Below are 24950 nucleotides of genomic sequence, written 5' to 3' on the forward strand. Positions count from 1 at the left end.
TCAGATAACAAGAGATTTTGTGGACAGGATTAGAAATGAAGACAGATTTGGGTGTACAGGCTATCCTTTTTCAAACACATATGACCTGGGACAGATTTAACTTCTGTGTTAGCTTTCTCGTGTTTAAACTAGAGGTTCTGAGAACTAGATGAGAGAGTCCAGGAAAAGTGAACATGTAGTAAATGCTTAATAAATAGTAGCCATATTACAAAATATATTCTGTTATGAAATAATCTACCATTCCAGTGTGCTGCGAGGACCAAGTAGGAGGTATACCCGGATTTGATCCCTCTTTGTGCTGCTGGCCCCCTCCAGTAACTCTCATCCTGTGCCTGGTGCCCTTGAAGCAGACTCTCCAAATACATGAATGAATCTTGAAAGGCAGGGGGTGGGGTGGGGAGGGTGGGGAGGAGGGGGGGGGGTGTGGGGTGGTGGAGAGAGAGAGATTCATTCCATAAGTTCTGTGACTCTAGGGAACCTGACTAATATTACCGTCATCCGGAAGAGCAGGAAGTACTCTTGACGCTGAGCATCCCTCCAGCCCTTCTTTATTCACAGAATTAAAAGACCACTTTGAGGCTGGCAGATAGCTCAGCAGGTGAAGGAGCTGGTCACCATGCCTGACCACCTGAGCTCGATCCCTGGGATGCAATCATCCCAGGTTACATATGATGGAGGAGCAACCCCTGTGAATTGTCCTCTGCTGTCCCCAGCTGTGCATGGCAACAGACCCCACATATGCATGTACACAGAAATCAAGACATGTAATCAATTTTTGAAAGAAACCTTTTATTTGTCCTTTGTGTCATCATTTCTTAGCCTCTTGGCTAATATCAAATGTATCATTTGTGTCCTCCTAGCAAGGACCTACCTGCCTTCAATCCACCCCCAGCTCTGGAGCAGGGCTTTCTCTAACAGCAGCCCAGTCCGCAGAAAGCCCATTAGTCTCCCAAAGCAAAACCAGTGTAGAAGCAACTGTAGAAACAATGCTCTCTCAAGGCTGGGGGGATGGCTCAGAGGTTAAGAGCATCGACTGCTCTTCCAAAGGTCCTGAGTTCAATTCCCAGCAACCACATGGTGGCTCACAACCATCTGTAGTGAGAACTGGTGCCCTCTTCTGGCCTGTAGGGATACATGCAGGCAGAATACTGTGTAGATAATAAATAAATCAATCTTTAAAAGAAAGAAAGAAAGGTCTCTTCATCTGCACTAGACTGTTCCTGTCTTGTTGCTTCTTTGCTCATTCATTCATTCATTCACTTAACAGACATTAAAGACCTAAAATGTGCCAAGTGAGGGGACTAATAAAAACCATAACTGGCCAGGCAGTAGTGGCACACGCCTTTAATCCCAGCACTCGGGAAGCAGAGGCAGGCAGATCTTTGTGAGTTCAAGGCCAGCCTGGTCTACAGAGAGAGATCCAGGAAAGGCACCAAGCTACACAGAGAAAACCTGTCTCGAAAAACCAAACCAAACAAACAAAAAAACCCACAAAACACAAAACAACAACAAAACAACCCATAACTGCTGCCACCAGAGAACCCGATAGGAAAACCAAAGATGTAAACACACAGCAGGTAGGTGGTGGCTGTATGGGAGACAGTAAGCACTGCCAGGAAGAGGCTAGAGAGTCAGTCTTCTAGAGGACCCAGGTTCAATTCCCAGCACCCACATGGTAGCTCATAAGTGTCTGTAATTCCAAGATCTGACAACCTCACACAGATATACATGTAGGCAAAACACCAATGCAAATAAAAAGAAATACATTTAAAAAAAAGAACTGCTGGTAAGTCACACACCAAGATGCACTCTCTGATGGTCAGGTTGTCAGGGTTTTAAGGGGAAATACAGGGCAACAACAAAAACAAAAACAATGAGAATACACCAGCTGCAAAGAGATTTATATGGTCTGCTACAACAGTCCGTTTGTTTTGTTTTTGAGACACCGTTTCTTTGTGTAGCCCTGGCTGTCCTAGAACTCACTCAGTAGCAGTAGGCTGGCCTCGAACTCACAGAGATCCAGATCCGCTTGCTTCTGTTTCCGGAGTGCTGGGATGAAAGGCATGCACCACCAAGCCTTCAGGCTTCTGTTTCAGAAGAGCCTTGTAAACCATGTTCAGAACATCGGGCTTGGAATATCTTAGAGGGATTACCTGCTGCCAAGCCTCACGGCCTGAATCAATTCCTGGACCCACATGGTGGCCGGAGAGAGCAGGTTTTCCTCTGACCTCTCCAGGAGTGTGCCTGTAGTACACTCACACCCCCTCCCCCTGATAAATGAATTAATGTAAAACTCCGGGCTCTATTCCATAGAATTCCACGCGTATTTGGGTGGGCTTGCTGGGGTTAAGGGGAGAAGAAGGGAGGGGAGGGAAGACCAGCCCGGCTGGCTGTAACCAACACCGGTCAAACAAGAATGACAAAGAACTGAATCCAAAGGACAGTCATGTGAAAGGGAGTGTTTTTTGCTTGTTTGGATGGGCAAACATACAGTTTAAAAAAAAAAAAAAAAAGTCCCCTTGCTCCTTTCTAAGAGCTGCGCTCAACCCTCAGCCCGATCCTGTCTCGGGTTTTCTTCCTCGGGTCTCAGTGGGCCGCACATCACACATTGGTGCTCAAGTCTGCTTAGCGTTCCAGGCGCCTCCGGCTTCCCAAGTCTTCTCCTTTAGCAATCTTCAGGACTTGGGTTTTCGTCGGGGAGGAGGGGGATGAAGCACAGGTCACAGCTAAAGGCCCCATCCCAGGTAAAGGGACAGGTTGGTGACACCGAAGCTGAGGAGGTCCTGGGGCGGGCTGGGCGCCGGAAGAGCGGGGTGGGGCGGAATTTGGGGCGGAGCTCCACGCAGAAAGGCTGGAAGGTAGGGCCTGGCAGGCGCCCGGGCCAGGCTGCGAGCACCCTTCTCAGACCGAGTCCGTAGGTGCGGGGGGCGGGACTCGGGCCGGAGGGCGGGGCTCGGGGCGGGGCTGGGGCGGGACTCGGGCGGAGGGCGGGGCTCGGGCGGGGCTCGGGGCGGGGCGGGCTTGGGCCGGGGGCGGGGCTCGGGCCGAGGGCGGGGCTCGGGGCCCAGCCCCGGTGGCCGCCGAAGACTGCGGGCTTTTGGCCTCTGCAGGGGCGGGGTAGGGCAGGGCCAGGGGCGGGGTTTTAAGCCCAGCCTTTGGGTTCACGTCTCTGATTGAGCAGGGTGGGATCTGGGGCGGGGCCTAGGGCGGGACCCACTCTGCTTTTTGACAGCTGTCTCTCCGACAGCCGCAGCCGAGTGGGTTTGAGAACCTGTGGCCCGGCTCTCTGCGCGTCCCCGTCCCCCCGTGGCCCTAGCCCCGGCCATGAAGCGCATCTTCTCCTGCTCCAGTTCACAAGTGGCGGTAGGTGCCAAATGTGTGGGAGAAGGGCTGGGGCTGGGATCAAAGTCCTGTGTTGACAGAAGTCCTGAGTCCCATCTCCATGGATGATCGCAGTAAGCCTGCACCAGTCTTCAGTGCGCTGCTGCGGCCGCCAGCTCTGCTAACTGAACTTATGTCCAGAACCTGTCCCTCGACCCTCCTAACCTTTTCCTTCCCAAGGCCTTTCCGCTTGGCTCCCTGTCCTCCCAACATTGATGACTTCCAGTTTCTGGTACGCTTTCTGAAGGCCGTCCTCTTCCCATAACCCTGCTGTCTACTTCAGCTCTGGCTCCCAGTTCCAACCCGCCTCAGACATCTGCCCTACCCCCACCCCTAGATTTTACTTCCATTCTTACGTCCACCCCTAATTCCTGCCCTGCAGCTTCATTTTCCATCCCTGCCTTCGCCCCACAACTTCCTCTCCCACAGGGCTCCATTTTTGCTGTTTGCTTTTTCTGCCCCCAAGGTACTCTCAGCCTAGCGCCTTCTCCCGGCCCCTCATCACAGCCTCCTCCACTCTTGCCCTCTGTTCCACTCCAAGATACTCCCTCTCCCATTCTTCCAAGCACCACTTCAAACCTCTTGCCAACTGGCCATCCAACATGGAGCCTCTGTTTTCTCTTTGATTTCCGGCCACCTTTCCCCTCAATATTACTCCTGCTACCTTTTGCCTGGACCTCTTGCCTGCTCACTGTGCTCACTGTGGCTTAATCTTGCAAATCTGCTAAGTGGGCAGGCACTGTGGGAGGACATGCAGCCACCTGGCTGAGCCCCAAGAGGCTGGGTGAGTTGCCTGCAGAATCGATCACTGCAGTGTCTGGTGCTCAGACTGGTTCTTGGGACCTGTCACGTCTCCCTGCCTGGCTCTCTCTCTAACTACTGCTTTGGTTCAGGGTTTGTGTCCCTTTTCTTTGACTCCGTTAGGGAGATGTGATGGTGAGGGGTAAGAAGACAGAGATGCTGGCAGAGGTTTCTCTCTTCTCCGTGCCCCCCACTCGAGAGCAAAGCAATGATTTCAGAAGACAGTGGCTCGGGGAGGGTGCAGCCTGCCTTCCCTAAGGAGCTTTTCTGGAGTGACCCCCGGGAAGGGATGGCATCTCTTGTGGAGATGGGGATGTGGGTTACTTGGTACTGATATTGCTTAGCTGCCTTGTCACTCATGAGCAAACATGAGAAGTGTTCGGTTATCTCACTGTGCACAGGCAGGCCACAGAAACCTGGCAGAAAGCTGTGAAGCAAGAGCAGGAACTGTTGAGGCCTGTCCCTGTCCCATTTACATTTGCTTCTACACAGTTTCCACACACTGACCAACCAGGCAACAGAAACTGTGGCTACCTGGATTCTGTCTTAACTTCCAGTGATTTTTTTAAATCCACGTCTACTTTTCCCTAAATATGGAAAGACCCCAGGATTCTTCCTTTTCAGATTTATGGCGTCTGCTGTCTCCTTGGTACGGGGACTATGTCATTCTTTTTTGAGTCTCCTACCCAGGCCCGACCCTGTCTAGCTTCTGAAATCAAGCCAGTTCAAGGTGATGTGGCGGTAGGCTCTTTCTGACTCTCTCATCCTTGGGCAGTGCATCCTTTCCTAGACACTGGAATGAGCAGTGGGCTACATCTTGGGATCTAGAACCTTCCCTCTTTCCTTTATGACCCCAGTTCTTCACATGTTTGACCACGAGGAATGTCTACTCATTTAAATAGACTCTTAGTGTCACAGATCTTAGCATATTAAGAGTGTGGGACACAAGGGCACACTCAGAGCTACATACTTAGGATGAAAACTTTTTCCCTCTCAGATCAAGCTTGCCAAAGACTTTAAAATAGGTTGGCTTCAGCTATAAGTTATTTCCTCGGGGTTGGGGATTTAGCTCAGTGGTAGAGCGCTGGCAAGTGCAAGGCCCTGGGTTCAATCCTCAGCTCCACAAAAAAAAAAAAAAAAAAAAGAGTTATTTCCTCAAGAAAGTCCCCCATAATAAGCCCCCAGATAATGTCCTTCACTTACCACACTAAACCTATTTGCAGACAGGCGACAGATTTCCAGGACATTCAGAAACCTGACTTCTCAGTTATGCCAGCAGATCATCTCTCTTTAACCCCATTCAAGTCCTTGCATGAGGACCCTTCGTTGGAGACAAGGACTGAGTGATCTGTGACCCTTTAACTGTTAATCTGCATCAGGCTGGAGATGTAGCTCAGTTGAGAGAGTGCTTGCCTAGGGATGCGAGGAGCCCTGGTCAGTCCTCAGCTCCATTGTAAACTGGGCACAGTGGCACATTCCTGTAATCCCAGCACTCAGGCAGAAGATCAGAACTTCAAGGGCATCCTCTGTTACAGATGGAATTTGGGGACAGTCTGGGATACATGAGATCTGTCTAAAAAAAATGTAAATCAACAAAATCTAATATACATCACCTACTGTCAAGGAAAACAACAAAACCAGCTCCTCTAGTCTCAGGTTATTTTTTCCCCCCAGAGCTGAGGACCGAACCCAGGGCCTTGCTCTTGCTAGGCAAGCACTCTCCCACTGAGCTAAATCTCCAACCCCTAGTCTCGGGTTATTTGATTCAAAGTCGATGATGTCTTCAAGGGTGGCATAAACCTGAGTTTACTCTGCCTGGGCAGGACATAGACCAAGAAGAGATGGGCCGTAAATAGCGTTCAACCTATGGCTTCAGCTCAGCATAGAGGATTTCTATTGCATTTCAGATGTGTATCGGGCCCTCATCCCTAAGGCACCTTTCCATTTCCATCCACCTAATCTTCAGCAGAAGCCACTGGCTCCTGCCCTACCTGTTGGTATCTTGCAATCTAGATAGGAAGCCTGGGAGTTCAAGATAGGAGAAGGTAAGATTACTTCTCCGGGAGTTCCCTAATCTCAGCTGTAGAAATAACAAAGGCTGTCCTTGATAGGGAGTCTACTGGTTAATTGGGTGATTATCCCCTGAGGCTGTGTCTCCTTCCAAGATGTTGAGGTGAGCCATGGACTGAGTCTTGGACTTTGGAAGGAAGCACTCTTCTGTGGTTTCCTCATGAAGACCGTCTACCTGCTCTAAACTCATCTTGGTATCATGAGACCATAGGAGGTAAACCAGGCAGAGGTGGAAGGACCTAGCTGGAAAGATACAGCCACATTGCTAAAACACACTTTACTACCTACCTAGCTTGGCTAATTCGTTGACTGGTATAAGCAAGAGCCTTCCACTTGCTCAGCTGGAGAATTATAAGCTCTGAAACATCCAAAATGTTCCCAAGCAAGTCCAAGAGGGATGATGACTGGAACTGCTGTTTATTGTGTGTCCGCTACGTGACACACACAAAGCTGTGTGCTCTCACATCATTAGGAAAATGAGTTTTGGGGCTGTTTGTACCTGCCTGACACTCACAGAGACAAGCCGGGCATGGCGAGCCACACTTGAGATCCCAGCACTCCCGAGGCAGGGGGAGTGCGAGGCTGGTCAAGGATGAATAAGGAGGACAAGAATGCTGTAGGAAGAGGGAAGAGAGTTTAGTTTCCGAACGGAGAACTTGAGGTGAAGGTCGGCTGGTGGCAGTGGTGTACGGTGGAGGCATCGTTCCAGCTGATTTCTATCAGGTGACCTGGTTCCCAAGGGGCACTGAAAAGCATGCCCTTGCATGTCAGGACCTACCTGTTAGGATGTGGAGGAGTGATTTTGCTTGCTTTGCCATTTGAGAATAAACCTGTTTGGAGACTCTCCCATGCAGGGAGTGATGTCCGAGATCAAGCAGCTCTGCCCTGGAGGTGTTCTCAAACTTTACCTGGAAATAACTAATCCTTTTCCCATAGCTCTGTAACAGTGTGGTCTGATGTGGGAGTTAGATCTGAATGCAAGAGGCCCGAGCAATTTCTAAAGGCAACGCTGTTATTCTTTCATGTGATCCTGGACAGATGTTTAACATATGTGTACTTCCACCTTTTTCTCTAGAAAGACATAAGCTAATCATTCCTAACTATTTTTCAGGGCTATTTGAGGCTAATTGGAAGGACTAGGAGAAGTTAACGAGTGTTTTACAGGAGTGTTACCTCAGAATCCCAGGCAATTTTATGGCTTGGACCTTTAAATCTTTCCTGTGTTGGTGATTAACAATTTGTCCTGGCTATATAAACAGTACTTGAAAATGAATTACTGGGCTTCCACAGACTCTATTTTTTTTTTTTCACCCTTTCCTATAACCTCTTTCTTGTTGAGATCATACCTCATAAAACGCAATGGGCCACCCCCCGATTTCTCACTACTTCCTGTTTTGTTGTGAAGATGCCATACATTTATGTGGTTCTGTCTACATTAACTTGTTTAATGCGTTGTGGTGAGGTGGTTATTATTGCCTGTGTTTTATGTGCAAGGAACCAGGTTGGAGTGTTTAATGGCTTCCTCTAGGTCACATAGCTGAGAACATTGCTGAACCAGACTCAGTCCCGAAGACAAAATGCCCATCTCGAGGACTTTTCCTCCATACCAATGGTCTTCGCGTTCCTCCTTCGTGTTCCCCTCTCTGGACCAAAGCGGGCTCTTCTGTACTTACAGCCTAGGTGTTTTCATACAGCTCTCTCCTTTGTGCCCGGTAATGCTTCAATTATTTTTAATTACTCCTCCACCCTCAAAACCTGAGCTGGAAGGATGGAACAATGTATGCTGAGGCAATGTATGCTGAGGCGTGGCTGCTGTCTGGGACAGCTGCTCCCTGCCCGGGGAGGAGAAGGAGGAATCTCTGACTCTTCTTCTTGCTGCCTCCCCAAGCACAGCTAGAAACTGGCTTGCCTTTGCTGGTTGTTAGCAGTGAAGGGCTAAGAGACTAATGGGAGAGAGGCATAGCCAGTTATGGTATAGGAAAGCAGAAACTCAATAATTGACCCCCACCCACTGTGCCTCCAATGTGGGGCCCGACCTCAATAGCTAGAGGTGTTTAGTTGCCTGTGACCTGAAGCTAGGGACCTTGATGTGCTTTGCAAACCACTAAAGACAAAAAGCAGAATGGGGTAGGGAGTGGTATAGAGAGGTGTTGTGAACCAATCAGGAGAGGTCAGGTTGGTTCAATTTGTTCTAGAAGGACCTAGGGAGTACCAAGGAAGGGGTTTTCTAGGATCGCCCTCAGGCTGAGCGTCTAACAACAGTAGTCATGGTGATGATTACAAAGAGTCTTGCTGGGTATGGTGGTTTAATCCTAGCACCAGGAGACAGAGCAGGTGGATCTCTGTGAGTTCAAGGCCAGCCTGGGCCACATAGTGAGTTCTAGGCTAGCCAAAGCTACATAGACTCTGTTTCATAAATAAATAAATAAATAAATAAATAAAGCCTAAAAATGCTAGACATTTGCTATTATTAATCACTTTGAAGCTATGTGTGGTGGAGAACTCCTGACATTCCAGCATTCAAGAGGCTGAAGCAAGAGGGTTTTGAGTTTGAGGCTAGTCGGGCTACATAGAGACTCTGAGCTAGCCTGGGCTAGCTTGACTCTGTTTCAATAAAACAAAACAATTTTTTTTTTTTTTTTTTTTTTGAGACAGGGCTTCTCTGTGTAGCTCTGGCTGTCCTGGAGCTCACTCTGTAGACCAGGCTGGCCTCGAACTCACAGAGATCCACCTGCCTCTGCCTCCCAAGTGCTGGGATTAAAGGCGTGCGCCACCATCGCCACCTGCACAAAACAAAAGAATTTCAAAATAATAAAAGTAATAGTATTTTTGATGTTGTTTATTGAGAGAGTCTTGGTTGGCCTCAAACTCCCAAGTGTTGAGATTACTGGCGTATACCATCATGCCTGGTGCATGTGTGTGTACACAAACACACACACACACACACACACACACACACACACACACACACACACACACGGTTGAGCCTGGGCTTGAACTCCTGATCTTCCTGCCTCTACCTCCTGGGGTGTATTATATAATAAGTATGAGCCAACCCACCAAGCTTCATAAGTTTTAATTCAGTGGTCCCCTGGGCACCTTTAGCTTTGTGGTGGACAGTTGCTGTCGATAACTCTTGGTGACATATGGAGTGGTCAGGATTTTACTGGCTCACTTAAGAAAGATCTGCTGCTCTGGGCCTAGAGACCATGAGCAGGGGGAGCCTCCGGGAGGCTCCCTTCCTCTTGCGGGGCATCTAATCTCGCCTTTCTTTCCCCATACCATTGGCGTCAACATTCACACGATCTGTAACTCCTGACTAGGTGGAGAAATGGAACCGTCGCGATCAGAAGCTGCTGGAGGCCGTGCAGCGGGGGGATGTGGGACGCGTGGCTGCCTTGGCCTCTAGGAAGTCAGCGCGACCCACCAAGCTAGACTCAAATGGCCAGTCCCCGTAAGTAAGTCTTCTTGACCCCGCCCTGGCGTGTAGTTCTTTTTGAAAACTTCAAACCTCAGCATGATCAGGGCAGGCCTACCACTTCCGAGCCCTTTCATTGTTTGAACTGGCGGGCAGATGGGCAAGCCTTTGCCGCCTGTCAAGCACAGAACACATGAGAGAGGAGGACACTGTCCCCAGTGCCAACCGCCCCACAAGCCACAGTGACTTGAAGAGGATGTAAAGCTCATTAAACCAACAGAGAACTAACTGCTGAATAAAGTTTCCTCATCGCAAAAGTAGGCGGGTGTGTGCTGGGGAAGTTAGGGATGAAGGAGTAAGTCAGGGGAGTCCTGGGGCGCGATGGGGTGATTGGGAGGATGGCTGTACCCCGGCCAGCCTCCTGCTCAGTTCTGGCTCCTCTTTCTATGTCACTTCCAGCTCTCTGAGGGTTCTGTGCTGGGAGAGGCAGGTGGTCATGTGTCGTGGTCACCACCCCCCCCCCCACCTCCCGAACATCCCAGCAACAATCTGCCACCCCCTGGGATTTGTGGCTCTGCCAGCTTTTCCAGTAGCACCCTCTGACTTGGGGACCGTAGGTCCTGGAGGCAGGCTTCTTTCTTAGCAAGACAGCCTGGGAGAGCTTCCCGCTCTGCTTCGGGCTATGGAGCAGAGGAAGCAGGGCTTATTAAAGCCCCCTTCGTTAGCTGTGCTGGTACCTGCTTATAATCCCAGAATTTGGGAGGGCAAGTCAGGAGGATCAAGCATTCAAGGCCAGCCAGGCCTATGTAGTGAGACTTTATCTCAAAACAAACAAAAACCAATTGATCAGAATAATTTAGAATATTAAACATGATTTAAAAAGAATAAGCGCCTCCCTGTTTTGTTCCCCCGGTCTTTCATCCTTTTCTGTCTTGGCATTGACATTGGCAGGTTTCATCTGGCAGCCTCCAAAGGCCTGACCGAGTGTCTGACAATACTGCTTGCAAACGGGGCTGACATCAACAGCAGGAATGAGGATGGTGAGTCAGCCACGCCGCCACCGCCACCGCCACCGCCACCGCCACCGCAGCCCATTGAGCTGCTGTGAGAGACTGTCTCTGTGGCTGCCAAGGGGCCAGGGCTGGGCTCTGATGAAGGTCCCAGCTGTGGGCCTTTGCCTCTGTGCTCAGTGAATTTGGCCAGCGTCTCTCCTGGGGTTCCCCACCCTGTAAGCTAGGCACACCTCCCCCTTACTCTCGCCTCCACTGAAGGTCCCAGCTGCTTGGGGAACAGGAATTTCTGGCCCGATGTGGCCCAGAGCTGCTTCTTCTAATCTCCCTCTGATTATCTGTGCGTCTCCTGCCTTCCCTCCCAATGAGTCACAGACATTCATGGGGCCACCCACCCACCCTCTCTCTTTCTCTCTCTTTCCAGGAAGCACCGCCCTGCACTTGGCCACCATCTCCTGCCAGCCACAGTGTGTTAAGGTCTTGCTGCAGGTAAACACAGTCCTCTGATATCCCTGTGCAGGCAAGAAATAGATGCTGCGTGCCCCTGCTTTGTCTTGTAGTAACTAACAGTAGTCAGCTGTCTCATTCCCAGTAACATGGCTGCTGGTCACTCATCAGTATATTCACAAACATTTGTGTGACGTCTACTCTACATGTACCATGCTTCAGGCTGTCTTTGGGGGCAGGTCAGAAAGCAGGGTACCCAAGGACTATTGAACTCTGCCAATGGCAGAGCCGCTGCAGAGACTTAACTGCTATGTGTATGGGCAGGTAGAAGAAAAGCAGGAGTGTTCAGATACACAACGTCTTTGGGGGAGGGGCTAGTGAGAGGGCTCAGCAGTTAAAAGAACTCGCTGCCAAGTCTCCCGGCCCAGTCTGAGCCCCAGAACCCACGCGGTGGAAGGAGAGACTCCTGCGAGCTGTCCTCTGACCTCCACACGCATATCCGCACCCCTTCCCCAAGTAAAATTAATTAATAAATTAATTAAAATGTGGAGGAGAGCCATGACCAGGTAGCACAAAGAAAAATATACACATGCAAATGAGACACACACTGACTGGTCTATATTTTTTGTTTGTTTCTTTGTTTTTTCAAGACAGGGTTTCTCTTGTAGCTTTGGAGCCTGTCCTGGAACTCACTCTGTAGCCCAGGCTGGCCTTGAACTCACAGAGATCCGCCTGCCTCTGCCTCCCTAGTGCCAGGATTAAAGGTGTGCGTCACCGCCGCCCAGCTTGACTGTTTTACTTTTATTGCTCGTCATCTTTTCCAAATTTCACACAGTGGTCCCCAAACCCCCGTCAGCTCAGCTGTCATTTCCTTTCATGTGCTTATTTACAGACCACCTGTCTTTTCCTTTGGCCTTAGTTAGGAAGTAGGTCTGAATTTCCGGGCTGCCCATGATCTGCAGGGAGTGGACTGAGCTTGCATGGCAGTTGGCTTCCCCTCACAGCCATGGTCCTCTCATTCCTTTTCATATTACCATGGAAACTGGCAACTCAATCTGGGATGAGGATGCTAATACCAAGCTCCACTGCTGCTTCTCTTTGTGGCTATTTACAGCACGGTGCTAATGAAGACGCTGTGGATGCAGAAAACCGCAGTCCCTTACACTGGGCAGGTGCGTGCGTGTGCCTGGGGCCTCCTGGGAAGAAGGCTGAGAAACAGACAGCCACTGCCGTGTTGGGAGCTGCTGGGTTATAGCCCAAGTAGGTATTCTTCAATCCTCTCCTTAACCAGCCATCTTTCAATCCTTCCAGCCTCCTCTGGCTGTGCCTCAAGTGTCCTCCTGCTGTGTGACCACGAAGCCTTCCTGGACGTGCTGGACAACGTGAGTATCAGACAGGCCAGTAGGCAGTGAGTGTCTCTCACCAAGCGGGAAGCCAGGAGTTTGACTGGCCGGATTCTGGGATCCCTCCTCCATTTCTCCTCTTCTCCTCCTCATTTGGGAGCTCCTGACTCTTTGCCCAAGACTGTTTAGTCCCAGGACCCGAGTTTGTCTCGGCAGGGGTCGGGGAGAGGGGGGAGTTGGTGTAAGGTTGAATCACTAAGTTCTCCCTGACTCCTCATGGCCTCTCTCTTTCCCATAATCTCTGCAGGATGGACGCACACCCCTGATGATTGCATCGCTGGGCGGTCATGCGGCTATCTGCTCACAACTGCTGCAGAGAGGTGCCCGAGTTAATGTCACAGACAAGGATGACAAGTGAGGCGGCCTGTCTTCCACCCCAATCTCCAGTTCTTTACCAATCTAGAAAGGAGCCCGCGGGCACAGTGCATGCACTGGAAAGAACAGGCTAGTCTCTGTTCCTGGGGTCTCCTTCCTTTCCACGAATGGCTCAAAAAAAAGCTTTGCCTGGGGCACTGACTGGCTAGCCATGCTGGCACAGATGATTCCAGAAGTAGAAAGGCAGCCTCTGGGATCATGGCTTTAATTGATTAGTTTTCAAGTTATTTCCTAAACAGTGGGGTCCTTTTCTTTCCGGTTTATGCAGAAGAAGAAGAGTGTTGGTGTAGACTTGTAGTCCAGTGCTCAGAAGGTTGAGGCAGGAGGACCAAGAGCATATATCCTGCTGCTGCTGCTGCTGGTGGTGGTGGTGGTGGTGGTGGTGTGTGTGTGTGTATGTGTGTATGCCCTCGTGTAGAACTTTAGCATCCTAAAAAGCAGACAAAAATGGAGCCCTCCCAGGGGTCCTGCTCTCTGATGCTGCTTGCAGCTCCAAGGACTGACATTGGAAAAGCCATGCTCTGGCCTAATGCTTCATCACGGCTGGTGTTGGTGTGCTGTTCTGACTCCACTGAGTGAGGGCTTACTTACCCTGTGTGGAGTTTCTGAGACTATGAGGGAAAGCTGGTGTTCCAGATTTGTCTCCACCCACAGATCAGCCTTGATCCTGGCCTGTGAGAAAGGCAGCGCTGAGGTGGCCGAGCTGCTCCTGAGCCACGGAGCAGATGCAGGAGCAGTGGACAGCTTGGGGCACAATGCTCTGCATTATGCATTGCACACACAAGACAAGGAGCTGTGGACACTGCTACAGCAGGCCCTGAACCGGCGGCGGAGAGGCGGTAAAAGTCCTTCTGTGCCTTCAAGATTCTCTTCAATAGCCAAGGAATTGAAGATGCTTCTCAGTACCCCACTGCCCATGGAGGCAGTCTGTCTGAAAAATGGCCTGCCACCTTAGTCCAGGGTTTACTAATTTAGTGCTGCTACATCACAAGATTCCCCAGCAAAGCCTTTGCTCATTGAGTGCAACTCTGGCTATTGTTGTGATTTATTTATTTAATTAATTTTTTGCTGCTTTTTTTTTTTTTTCTTTCTGAGACAGGGTTTCTCTGTGTATTCCTGGCTGTCCTCGAACTCACTCTGTAGCCCAGGTTGGCCTCGAACTCAGAGATCTGTCTGCCTCTGCCTCCCGAGTGCTGAGATTAAATGGTTACTGCCATTATTGTCATCCATGAGATTTCTGGTTTTGCCCACCATTGATTGATGTCCCAGTGCCTTCACGGTACCAGCACAATGATCAATAAAAGAAATGTGTGTACAAAATAAAGGAACACTCCACCTCTGGGATAGGAAATTGAAGTTGCTGGACAGTTAGGGATTCGGGGGACAAGAGTGTCACCAGGAAGACTTGTGTGAGGATTATCATAACGAGCGGCCACTTTTCTCTAGCAAATCTGGAAACTGGGTGAGAGCTGAATTCTCATTTGTTCCGTGTCTTCTCTCATAGGTCACGGACTGGTTCAACACCCAGATCATGCTTCTCAGGTATGAGCCTAAGTGTTTCCCCTTTTTGTTTCTGACCTACTCCCAAGCTGTTCCAGTAGTCCGTGTGGGCATCAGGACATTCACAAAAGCAAGGCCCTAGCAGGGACTGGACTGGTTCACAGCCTCACACCACTGGTTTCCTCCCCACACAGGCTTCTCCCCCTGAGCCTCAGGTGGGATCTCCACCTAGGGACTCATGGAGAGGAGAGCCCGAGGAAGAGGAGGAGGAAGAGCGGGGCTCAGAATGGAAGCGGAAGTATGAAGAGGAGCAGAGGAAAGTGAGTCAGTTGGAGCAGGAGCTGGTGCGGAAGACGGAGGAGTGTAAGGCTCAAGCGGCAGCCTTCGTAGGCCTGGAGAACCAGATTCGAGAGCAAGTGCAAGAACTGGGGTGTCTCCTATTGCAAGACCCGGGGGCTGCCGGAAGACAGGGCCCCGGTCTCCGGCCTGGAGGAGATGGTATGGAGCAGGGTTGTCCCCTGAATCTGCTGGCTGAGCGAATCCAAGAGCTAAAGAAGCAGCAGATAGCCGCGGCCACAGTAAATCCAACAGTAGCTCCCAGGGGAGCTGAAGAGTTAGCCCCAGCAGAGATCCAGTACGAAGTCCATAGAAAGACCCAACCAGAACAGGGGCCGCCCCAGAGCACAAGGCCTGAGGCCATCGAGAAAGCCACAGGACAGCGACTCAACACCAGTGGGGGACAGAACCTTGGCTTCGATAACAAAGACCAGGTGTGTGCTGGCCGGAAGGAGAGGTCCCTGGCTCCAGGGATTGAACAAGCGGGCCCAGTGGGAGAACCGGCGGGCATAGCAGCCGTGAACCAACTCCTCCTCCAGCTAAGGGAAGAGCTGGCTGCGGTGTGGCGAGAAAAGGATGCTGCCAGAGGGGCTTTGTCAAGACCAGTTCTGGAGGGAGCCCTGGGGACTCCCAGGGCTGAGGCTGCAGCCGCTGCCTGGGAGAAGATGGAAGCCAGGCTGGAGAGGGTGCTGGTGAGGTTGGATCGAGCGAAAGCGGGACTGCAGGTGAAACCCGAGGGCCTTGCGCAGGGGACCAGAGAGGGAGCCCCCAAAGCAGTCCCAGGATGCACTAAAGAGCACGAAGAAAAGAAGGCTCCTGGAGCCAGAGGAGAACCCCTTGGCGCCCCTGGAGGAGAACAGGCCTCAGGAGGAGGACAGGCCAAAGGGCACCTGGAGAAAGAGGTGTCGGCGCTGAGACTGAGCAACAGCAACTTGATGGAGGAACTGGGGGAGCTGGGGCGCGAGAGGCAACGCTTGCAAGGGGAACTGCAGTCCTTGACCCAGAGACTTCATCGGGAGTTTGTGCCCAAGCCGGAGGCGCAGGACCAGCTACAGCAGTTGCGGAGGAGCGTCGGGTTGTTGACAGAGGAACTGGCCATGGAGAAGGAGGCTACGGAGAAGCTGCGCAGGCGACTGGCTTCCCAGAGCAGCAGCCTCCAAGGACTGTGGAACTGCCTGCCCCCGGACCTCGTGGGCAAGGGGAGTGCACGGAGTACAGCTGCAGAACCCCTGGAGGAGCTGCAGACCTGCATCAGCACCCTGGTGGATAGGCACCTGGAGACCCAGCAGACGCTGGCTCGGTTGGAGGAGGAAAACCAGCGGCTGAGAGGATCCTTGTCCCACTATGGGGAGCCAGAGGCCTCCCTGAAGGCTACCGCATCCCCCCAAGTGGCCGCCCTGGAGCAAGATCTGGGGAAGCTGGAGGAAGAGCTGCGGGCGGTGCAAGCCACGATGAGCGGGAAGAGTCAGGAGATCTGCAAGCTGAAGCAGTTGCTCTACCAGGCCACAGAGGAAGTGGCCGAGCTGAGGGCCCGGGAAGCAGCCAGCCTGCGGCAGCACGAGAAAACGCGAGGCTCGCTGGTGGCCCAGGCGCAGGCTTGGGGCCAGGAGCTCAAAGTTGTGCTGGAGAAGTACAACACAGCCTGCCGGGAAATGACTCGGCTGCGGGACGCCGCGGCGGAGGAGCGTCGCCGCAGCGAGGACCTAGCGGCTCGGGCCGCCGAGCAGGAGCGCCAGGCGGGCGAGATGCGTGGGCGCTCGGAGCAGTTCGAGAAAACCGCCGAGCTGCTGAAAGAGAAGGCAGACCACCTCATCGGGGCTTGCCGGGACAAGGAGGCCAAGGTGAGCTGCGAGGTAGCCTAGAGAGCCTGGCCGGGAGTGGCGTGTGTTTGCGGGGTTGCAAACCCAAGGTCAGATGAATACTAAACAGAGTGCCTGGCGCCTGCAAGGACCGCTCTTTGCTCGCCTAGGGCGAGAGAAGTTTGGGGTTGAGATTGGAGCTCAGGTGGCATACAGATAGAAGAAAGAGATAAAAAAAAATAAGCAACGTAGAACAAGAGGTGTAGGTACTAAAAGTGTTCAGAAGCCGTGTATGCCCCTAGGGCTACACCAGGGAACCCACGGCCAATTAACATTTTATCTTAATCCTGCCTTAGTCCAGCCTAGTGGTGTAATGTGTTCTGTGGTTTTCCTGAGGTTCTGCACTGACTCAGAGACTGATGGGTTAATTGTAGCTGCTCTTTCCTCCTGCTCCACTCAGAATGGGTCCCTCAAACGATCTCTATTGGCCAAAAAGACCCCAAAGCAAAACAAACAAATCAACAACTAAACAGTTTGAAGAACTCTTCTGGCAGGCACTCAGGGAGTAGGTTCAGGCTCGTCTTCAGCTACAGAGCTGGTTCCAAGCCACCCTGGGCTCATGAGACCCTGACTCAGGACGCCAAGCAAAACCAAGCCACAACAGAGTTTGAAAGCCACTATTTTCTTAGTGCTATTGGGAAATGAGACATATTCATTCCATCAATTTACAAGTGGATTTAGTAGTTGTAAATGAATGAATTTGGATTTCTTGTTAGAACTTGTACAGAAGTTCGAATTTAGAACCACGGAAGAATATAAACAGCATTTACCTAGTGTACAATGCATAGAGGGAAGAAATGCTGCCCAAAATAGGCATCATCATGGAAGGGAGTTAAAGGAGGCATTTTGACAATAAATGGCAAAATGTCAGTCAATAAATGGTTAAATAAAATTTGGTCTAGTGGGTGAGTAGTTAGGGTAGTTATGGTCTCTGGAGGGAGACTCTCTGAATTTGAATTTCAAGATTTACACTGGGAGCCAAGTGTGGTAGCACATGCCTGTAATATTAGCAACACACACACACACACACACACACACACACACACACACACACACACACACGGTGGGGGTTGACAACTTGGGTTGAGGGATATAGCTCAGTGGCAGAAGTCTTGCCAAGTCTTAGGCTCCGTTCCCAGAATTGATAACAAAACAACACATAAACCTTAATAACTGACTGATTTTGGACAACTTTTTGTTTTGTTTTATTTTGGGACAGGGTCTCATTATGTAATGTTGGCTGGCTTGGAGAAGTACACCAGGCTAGCCTTTAACTCATAGAGGTCAGCCTGTTTCTGAGGGAGTACTGGTGTTAAAGGCTTGTGTCATCACATCTTAGCCTTTTCAAAACCCAGTTTTCTCTTCAGTAAGGTTAATTTATTGGGCTGGAGAGATGGGTCAATGGTTAAGAACAATGGGTCCTCTTCCAGAGGCCTTGGGTTCCCAGAACCCATGTGGTAGCTCACAGCTGTCTGTAATTCCAGTCCAAGGGGATTGAGTGCCCTTTTCTGGTCTCCACAGGCACCAAACACACACATAGTGTACAGACATGTGTGCAGGCAAAACACTCATACACAAAAAATAAAAATTAAACAACTAATGTGGTGGTGGTTGTAAAGATTTTATTAGATATTAAATTTATTTTGGGGTGTGGGAATGTAGTTTACTCGGTAGAATGCTTGCTTAGCATGTATGAGGCTCTAGGTTGGCTCCCCTACACCACATACTGAGGTGCAGGCATAGAGATGGAGAAATGACTCAGCAGTTAAGAACTTTTTTTTTTTTTTTTTGAGCTGAGGATCGAACCCAGGGCCTTGTGCTTGCTAGGCAAGCGCTCTACCACTGAGCTAAATCCCCAACCCCCAGTTAAGAACTTTTACTGACCTTGCAGAGGACCTGAGTTGGGTTCTCAGAACCCTTGGGCAGCTCAGTCTCCTCTAACTGCAGCCTCAGGAGATCCAAAGACTTCTTCTGGGCTCTTTGAGCATTGCACTTCTTGGACCCACCCATATGTAGACACACACATAAATAATTAACTAAAAAAAAAAAATCCGTATTAAAATTCAAAGGGCTAGAGAGATGGCTCAGTGGTAAAGAGCTCTGGTTACTCTTCCAGAGGACTCAAGTTTAATTCCCAGCACCCACCCATCTGTAACTTCAATTCCAGGGTCTCTGAGGACACCAGGCATGCACAGGGTACACAGACATACATGCAGGCAAAACACCCATACACATAAAAATTAAGTAAAAAAAAATTTTAAAAGAGGTTGATGTAGGAGAATCAGGTGGTCAAGGTTATTCCTTATATTTGAGACCAGTTTGATTTTTATGAAGCCCTGTTTAAATAAATTATTATAGATACTTAGAATAGAAGTTTGCTGATACAGAAGCCAGGCATGGTGGCACATGTCTTTAATCCCAGCACACCAGAGGCAGAAGCAGGCAAATCTCTGTGAGTTCAAGGCCAGCCTGGTCTATAGATCAAGTTCTAGGACAGCCAGGGCTGCACAGAGAAACTGTCCCTGGGGAAAAAATTTTTGAGGATATGGCTTAGTGTCAGAGCATTTGCCTAGCATTCCCCCAGCACCACTGGAAAGAACGAAAGAGAGAGAGAAAGAAAATGAATTGCTTTATTGGACCCAGAGAAACCACTCAACAGTTAAAAACACTGGCTGCCCTTGCAAAGGACCCTAGTTCAGTTCCCAGCACCCACATGGTGACTCACAACTACCTCTGACTCCAATTGTAGAGGATCTGAAGTCCTCTTCTGGTGTGCACAGACACCAGCTACACAAGTGGTACACTTATATACATGCAGGCAAAACACTCACACACGCCAGGTGTGGTGGTTGGAGCCTTTGAATCCCAGCACTCTGCAGGGAGAGGCAGGGGGATCTCTGTAAGTTTGAGGCCAGCCTGGTCTACAGATTGAGTTCCAGGACAGCCAGGGCTACACAGAGAAATCTAGTCTAAAAAAAAACAGAACCCCCCTCTACACACACATACACACAACAAACAAACAAAACAAACACACCCTCATACACATAAAAAATAAAATACTCAGGATAATTTTGAGTACATGTTAAGTACTCAGTAAAAAGTTGCTATAGCTGGTTGTGGTGGCGTACACCTTTAATCTCAGTACTCTGGAGGCAGAGGCAGAAGGATCTTTGTGAGTTTGAGGCCAGCCTGGTCTATGTAGTGAGGTCCAGGCCGTTCAGGCCTACACAGTGAGGCCCTGTCTATAACAAAAGATCATAACTATAGAGCCAAAGAGATATTGGTTTAAACCATTATTTATTAGCTGTATGGTTTTGTTTTTTTGTTTTGTTTTGAGACAGTCTCACTGCATAGCTCTGGCTGTCCTGGAACTCACTATGTGGACAAAGTGGCCTCAAACCCACAGAGCTCTGCCTGCCTCTGTCTTCCAGCTGCTGGGATAGAAGGTATACACCACCATACTGGTATAGCTACATGGTGTAGTAGAATATTATTTTAAGGTGTGTTACTTTTGTTGATGTTGCATTTGTTTAACTCTGTGAAGCTGTGTTACTGTGCCTGTCTAAAACACCTGATGGTCTAATAAAGAACTGAACGGCCAATAGCAAGACAGGAGAAAGGATAGGCGGGGCTGGCAGGCAGAGAGAATATACAGAGGGAGAAATCTGGAAAGGGAGATCTAGAAGGAGCCAGAGAAGAGGAGGACATCAGGGACCAGCCCAGCAAGGCGTGGAGTAAGATTTATGGAAGTACAAGAATGGGAAAAGCCCAGAGGCAAAAGGTAGACTGGGCTAATTCTAACAAAGGCTATTAGGGTCCAGCCTGTAATAGTCTTTTCCCAAGGTTTCCAGAAGAGACGCTACCAACGGTGAGAAATAATCTGTGGGAATGAACCCGAGCACACAGAGGTCTTTAGTCCAGTCCCTTCATTCTTCTAAGACAAAATGCTATCGACTCAGCTTTAGTTCTGTTCTCATCCTCAGCTCCTCTCTGTCCCTTCTCCTCCTGTCGAGTTCTCTCCATCTCGTCCTCATCTTCGTCTTCATCTTCTTTCCTCTCTCCATCCTTGATCCTTCCTCTCCTCTTCCCGTGACCGTCTCCACACCTACAATCAGCAATACTCTGGCCCTGCCGCTTTCTGCTTGGGCGGGGAAAGTCTGCTGGGAGCTAGGAAAGCTGCCTCACAGCTTGAGGCACCTGAGATGAAAAAAGCCCTTATTTTCTAAGTAAGCTGCTGGATGGGAAGTCTAGAGGTGCCACTTAAGCTGTGAGAGAAAGGAGGGCCTGAGTTTAATTTGCACAAGAAGCAAAGCTATGTACCTAATGTCTACCTAGCCTAGGCAGTGTCTCTGTATTGATATTTACCTTAATTCAGGAGACCAGCAGGTGGTCTGGAATTCTATTTTGGTCTGCCATTTGTTTTTGGATGTTTGAGGTAACTTGATGTAGATAGAAGATAGAAGAACTAGATAACAAGAAGCCCGGCTAGCTCAGTCAGTAGAGCATGGGACTCTTAATCCCAGGGTTGTGGCTTCAAGCTCCACATTGGGTGCCATTTGTAGCTACAGTTTTCCTGCCTGGCCCACTGTCAAGACAAATCTCTCTCACCTGCCAGTCCTGCAGCTGCTCAGACCCAACCAAGTAAACACACAGAGACTTATATTGTTTACAATCTGTATGGCTGTGGCAGGCTTCTTGTTATCTAGTTCTTATATCTTAAATTAACCCATTTCTATTAATCTATAAGTTGCCACGTAGCTCGTGGCTTACCGGTATCTTAACATGTTGCTTCTCATCACTGCAGCTGGCATCGTCTCCCTGCCTCAGCCTTCCACTTCTCAGAATTCTCTCTCTTTGTCCCACCTATCCTTCCTGCTTGGAATCAGTGTTTTATGTATTAACCAATCAGAGCAACACATTTAACATACAGAACATCCCACAGCAGTAACTCAGATAAAATACACTGAAGAAGTTCTTAGAAGAAGAATTAATTGAGAAAGCTATCATAGAGCACAAGAAAATCATTGCAGGAACTGGGCAATTTATATTTAAAAGCTAATATCATCAAGACTCCTGGCTTTTTCCTCTGGAAGAACCCTGCTTCTTCCAGGTATTAGCTTTTGCTATAGTCAGCTGAATTCCTGATTCATATTTCTGTGGCCTGCAACATAATTTAAAGTTAAAGAAATAAGACAAGCTGAGGCTGGGCATACATAAGTAAGAATAAGTCTTCATGTGTGATTTATTTGGGAGCTGGGTGACGGTCCCCCCAAAGGAGTAAGAAACAAACAACAGCATGGTTTTGAAAACTTATGAGGCCGGGCGGTGGTGGTGCACGCCTGTAATCCCAGCACTTGGGAGGCAGAGGTGGATCTCTGTGAGTTCGAGGCCAGCCTGGTCTACAGAGCTAGTCCAGGAAAGGCACAAAGCTACACAGAGAAACCCTGTCTCGAAAAACCAAAAAAACCAAAAACAAACCAAAACAAACCAAAACAAAAAAACAAAAAAAAAAAAAAAAAAAGGGAAAACTTATGACTCAGGCTTCTACCCATAAAATGTGGATAATAGTTTTTTCCTGGGTCATCTGGGGAAAATAACTTGGGTCCCTTTCTTTCCTTTCGGCTTTAGATCAAGGAGTTGTTAAAGAAGCTGGAGCAGCTTTCTGAAGAAGTCCTGGAGGTCCGGCGGGAGAATGCCCACCTCGCCCTCCAGCTGCAGGTACGTGTTGGCCTGCAGCGCAAAGGATGGTGATAGAGAAGAGGGTGGGAAGTGAAAGTGGGGAGTTTCAGAAGACTAGCCAGGCAGTGGTCCAGGCTAGACCAGTGATGGGCCAGTGGAGTCAGCCTTGTGAAGCTTCACTTTATCCTTTCTTTATGCATGGTGAGTGTGAGAAGGCTAGGCATGTGACTTCCCATGGTGCTCCCTCTCAGGATTGCCAGAAGAGCCATGAGGAGACCATCTCCACCTACAGGAACCATCTGCTGAATGCTGCTCGGGTGAGTTGGTGGAGTCTGGGAGGAAGCAGGGGTGCAGAGTGGAGGGTGTCCCTCCTCGTTCCCAGACAGACCACTGGACCCAGCGGCAGGTCTCTGGATCTCATTCAGTAGATGAACAGAGGTGATGTGTGAAGGTGGCAGGGAAGCGTTAGCTTCTCCTTTCCTTTCCTAATCCACTGCGGGCTTCTCCCTGTCCCCGTGCCCTTCTCCGTTTCCTCTGAGGTGACTCTGCCCCAGTCATGGCAGAGTAAGTGAGGCTTGCTCTTTTTTTGGAGATGATGACTACAGGGAGTGGAATTACAATTCTATACCAGGTGCTTGCTCCTGTTCCTAGTGCGGCCCGTACAGCAATCCTGAGCAGTAGATGCCATTCTCTTCCTTGTGAAGATGGGAAAATAGCCATGGGAAAGTTAAATATTTGAAGTTACAAGTGAGGCGTGGGGCTGTAGCTCATTCACAGAGCACCTGCCTTGTAGACAGGAAGCCTCACTCAGTCCCAAGAGCTGCAAACCAAAACCAGCACACCAGACAAGCAGAATTTGCTAAGGATGATGTAATTAGAAAAGGTATCGATTGTTGTCCCGCTACACTACAGAAATGCTCCCTCACCTGCTCTTTGTCATCTTTTATGTCTTTCCTGCCACCTCCAGGGCTACATGGAACAAGATGTGTACAATATCCTGCTAAGAATCCTCAGCATGCAGGAGTGAGGCAGACTCACTGAGTACCCTCAGAGATAATGGCCTTTCCTTTTTGTGAGTTGTGGATGGAGGATAATGAGGGCTGGGAGAAAGGACTGGGGGTGGGGAAGGATGTGGTGGAGGGGATTGGGGTGGTCTGCCACTCTGGTGGCTTACTCTGGGGAGTCCTGTAGGGCATAGAGCATTTGCAGTGAAGTCAACTGAGGAGACAAAGCTTGAGAGTCCTTAGGGGGAGTCAGGACTTTGCGAGCAGGTGGCAGGAGAGTACCGGGGATGACTGGGTGGAACAGACAGAAAGGATAGCTAGAATGTTTTCCCAAAGTCTGGGGTAAGGAGATGCCAGTGAAGGATGATGGGTGGTGGACAGTGTATTCCCTAGGGCGGGACTCCACAGAGCCCAGGCTCTCTTTCACGCCCCCACTCTTCATTCAAAAGCAACTATCTCCCAGTCTCCTCCCCACCCCTCCTTGGGCGGCCTCTTCCCAGCCGGAAAGACCAGGATCCCCTTTAGCATGTCGGTGTGGGTAGGAGGAGCATAAGGGTATGAGTTGAGTGCATTTCCTCCTTGAATTTCTTCTTGCAGGGCGTAAGGGCACTGCCTGGTTCACAGAGGCTCTGTCAAGCCATGGTGGGGCAGGTGGGTGGGTGCGATTGCCCACTAGGGGTGGTATGGGTCGGGCTTCACTGGACACATGGACCCCAGACCTGAAAACCTGGATTCTGGAATCAGCACAGAACAGAATTATGGATGTAAACCAGCTCCATGGAGAATAAAGCAGAAAGATGGATGGTCCTGGGTGTCATTGTGGTTTTTATACAAAAAAAAAAAAAAAAAAAAAAGGTGGAGTGGGAAACAAATCTTGATCAAACAACTTAAAAAATAAGCTGGGTGTGGTTGGTGCACGCCTTAATTTCAGTGCTTGGGTGGTAGGGATGGGCAGTGCAGAAGTTCAGAGACAGCCTTGGCTACACAAGTGAGCCCAAGGCCCGCCTGGGCTACAGTTGCCACTCTGTCTAAAAACAAACCAACCAACCAACAAAGAACACTACATCCTTTCTCCTCCTTTAGCAAAGTCCCTTGCTAGAATGGTAAATTTGTAGCTGACTAAACTATGTTGATACACCACTGTCACAGATGTCCATAGTGTACATTGGGGCCCACTCCTGTGGTGGGCAGATGGGTCTGCTATGGTTTGCACCCAGCATGGCCCCGTCACAGTAGATTTACCCCACTAGGGATTCTTACGCTCTACCTGCTGGCTCCTCCCCACTCCCTACACCTGACTTCTTTTTTTTTTTTTTTTTTTTTTTTTAAGACAGGGTTTCTCTGTAGCTCTGACTGTCCTGGAACTCTCTCTGTAGACCAGGCTGGCCTCCAACTCACAGAGATCCACCTGCCTCTGCCTCCCGAGTGCTGGGATTAAAGTCCTGTGCCTCCATTTCATTTTTTGATAGCCCACCCAGTCTGCTGCCACTTCCTCATTTCTAAATTTTGATTTTGACCCATAGTAAATACACTTTACATTTGATATGTACATATCTGAAATAGTATTTTCTGTGATGCCCAGATCATGGGGACCCCAAAAGACCATCACAGAGACAGAATCTCATATGTAAAAGCAAAGAGCCTTTATTTTTAAGCTCTGAGCTTGG

General features: G+C 49.7%; 1 protein-coding gene across 3 annotated transcripts; it reads left to right on the forward strand.

Moving 5' to 3' along the window:
• The first annotated feature begins 3047 nt into the window (after nucleotides 1-3047).
• Nucleotides 3048-24090, forward strand: Ankrd35 (ankyrin repeat domain 35). 3 transcript variants are annotated; one of them, XM_036191220.1, is made up of 15 exons: nucleotides 3103-3117; nucleotides 3248-3363; nucleotides 9576-9706; nucleotides 10622-10710; nucleotides 11105-11169; nucleotides 12242-12299; nucleotides 12439-12509; nucleotides 12778-12884; nucleotides 13560-13744; nucleotides 14410-14447; nucleotides 14600-16582; nucleotides 22229-22318; nucleotides 22531-22596; nucleotides 23247-23351; nucleotides 23881-24090. In XM_036191220.1, the coding sequence occupies exons 2-14, from the start codon at nucleotides 3325-3327 to the stop codon at nucleotides 23304-23306; spliced, it is 2982 nt and encodes a 993-aa protein (XP_036047113.1). In that variant the 5' UTR covers nucleotides 3103-3117; nucleotides 3248-3324; the 3' UTR covers nucleotides 23307-23351; nucleotides 23881-24090. The 3 variants fall into 3 exon arrangements, with proteins under 3 accessions (XP_036047114.1, XP_036047112.1, XP_036047113.1); XM_036191221.1 differs by having other exon boundaries at nucleotides 3048-3363; nucleotides 9576-9710; XM_036191219.1 differs by having other exon boundaries at nucleotides 3048-3363.
• Nucleotides 24091-24950: the final 860 nt, after the last annotated feature.

This window comes from Onychomys torridus, chromosome 6, assembly GCF_903995425.1.
Source record: "Onychomys torridus chromosome 6, mOncTor1.1, whole genome shotgun sequence".
Lineage (NCBI taxonomy): Eukaryota > Metazoa > Chordata > Mammalia > Rodentia > Cricetidae > Onychomys > Onychomys torridus.

Excerpts from the sequence above, each read along its gene's own strand:
- Ankrd35 (XM_036191219.1), top strand. The coding sequence starts at position 3,325 with ATGAAGCGCATCTTCTCCTGCTCCAGTTCACAAGTGGCG. Across the intron at positions 11,170-12,241 it reads GTGTTAAGGTCTTGCTGCAG|CACGGTGCTAATGAAGACGC; the intron begins GTAAACACAGTC and ends GGCTATTTACAG. Across the intron at positions 14,448-14,599 it reads ACCCAGATCATGCTTCTCAG|GCTTCTCCCCCTGAGCCTCA; the intron begins GTATGAGCCTAA and ends CTCCCCACACAG.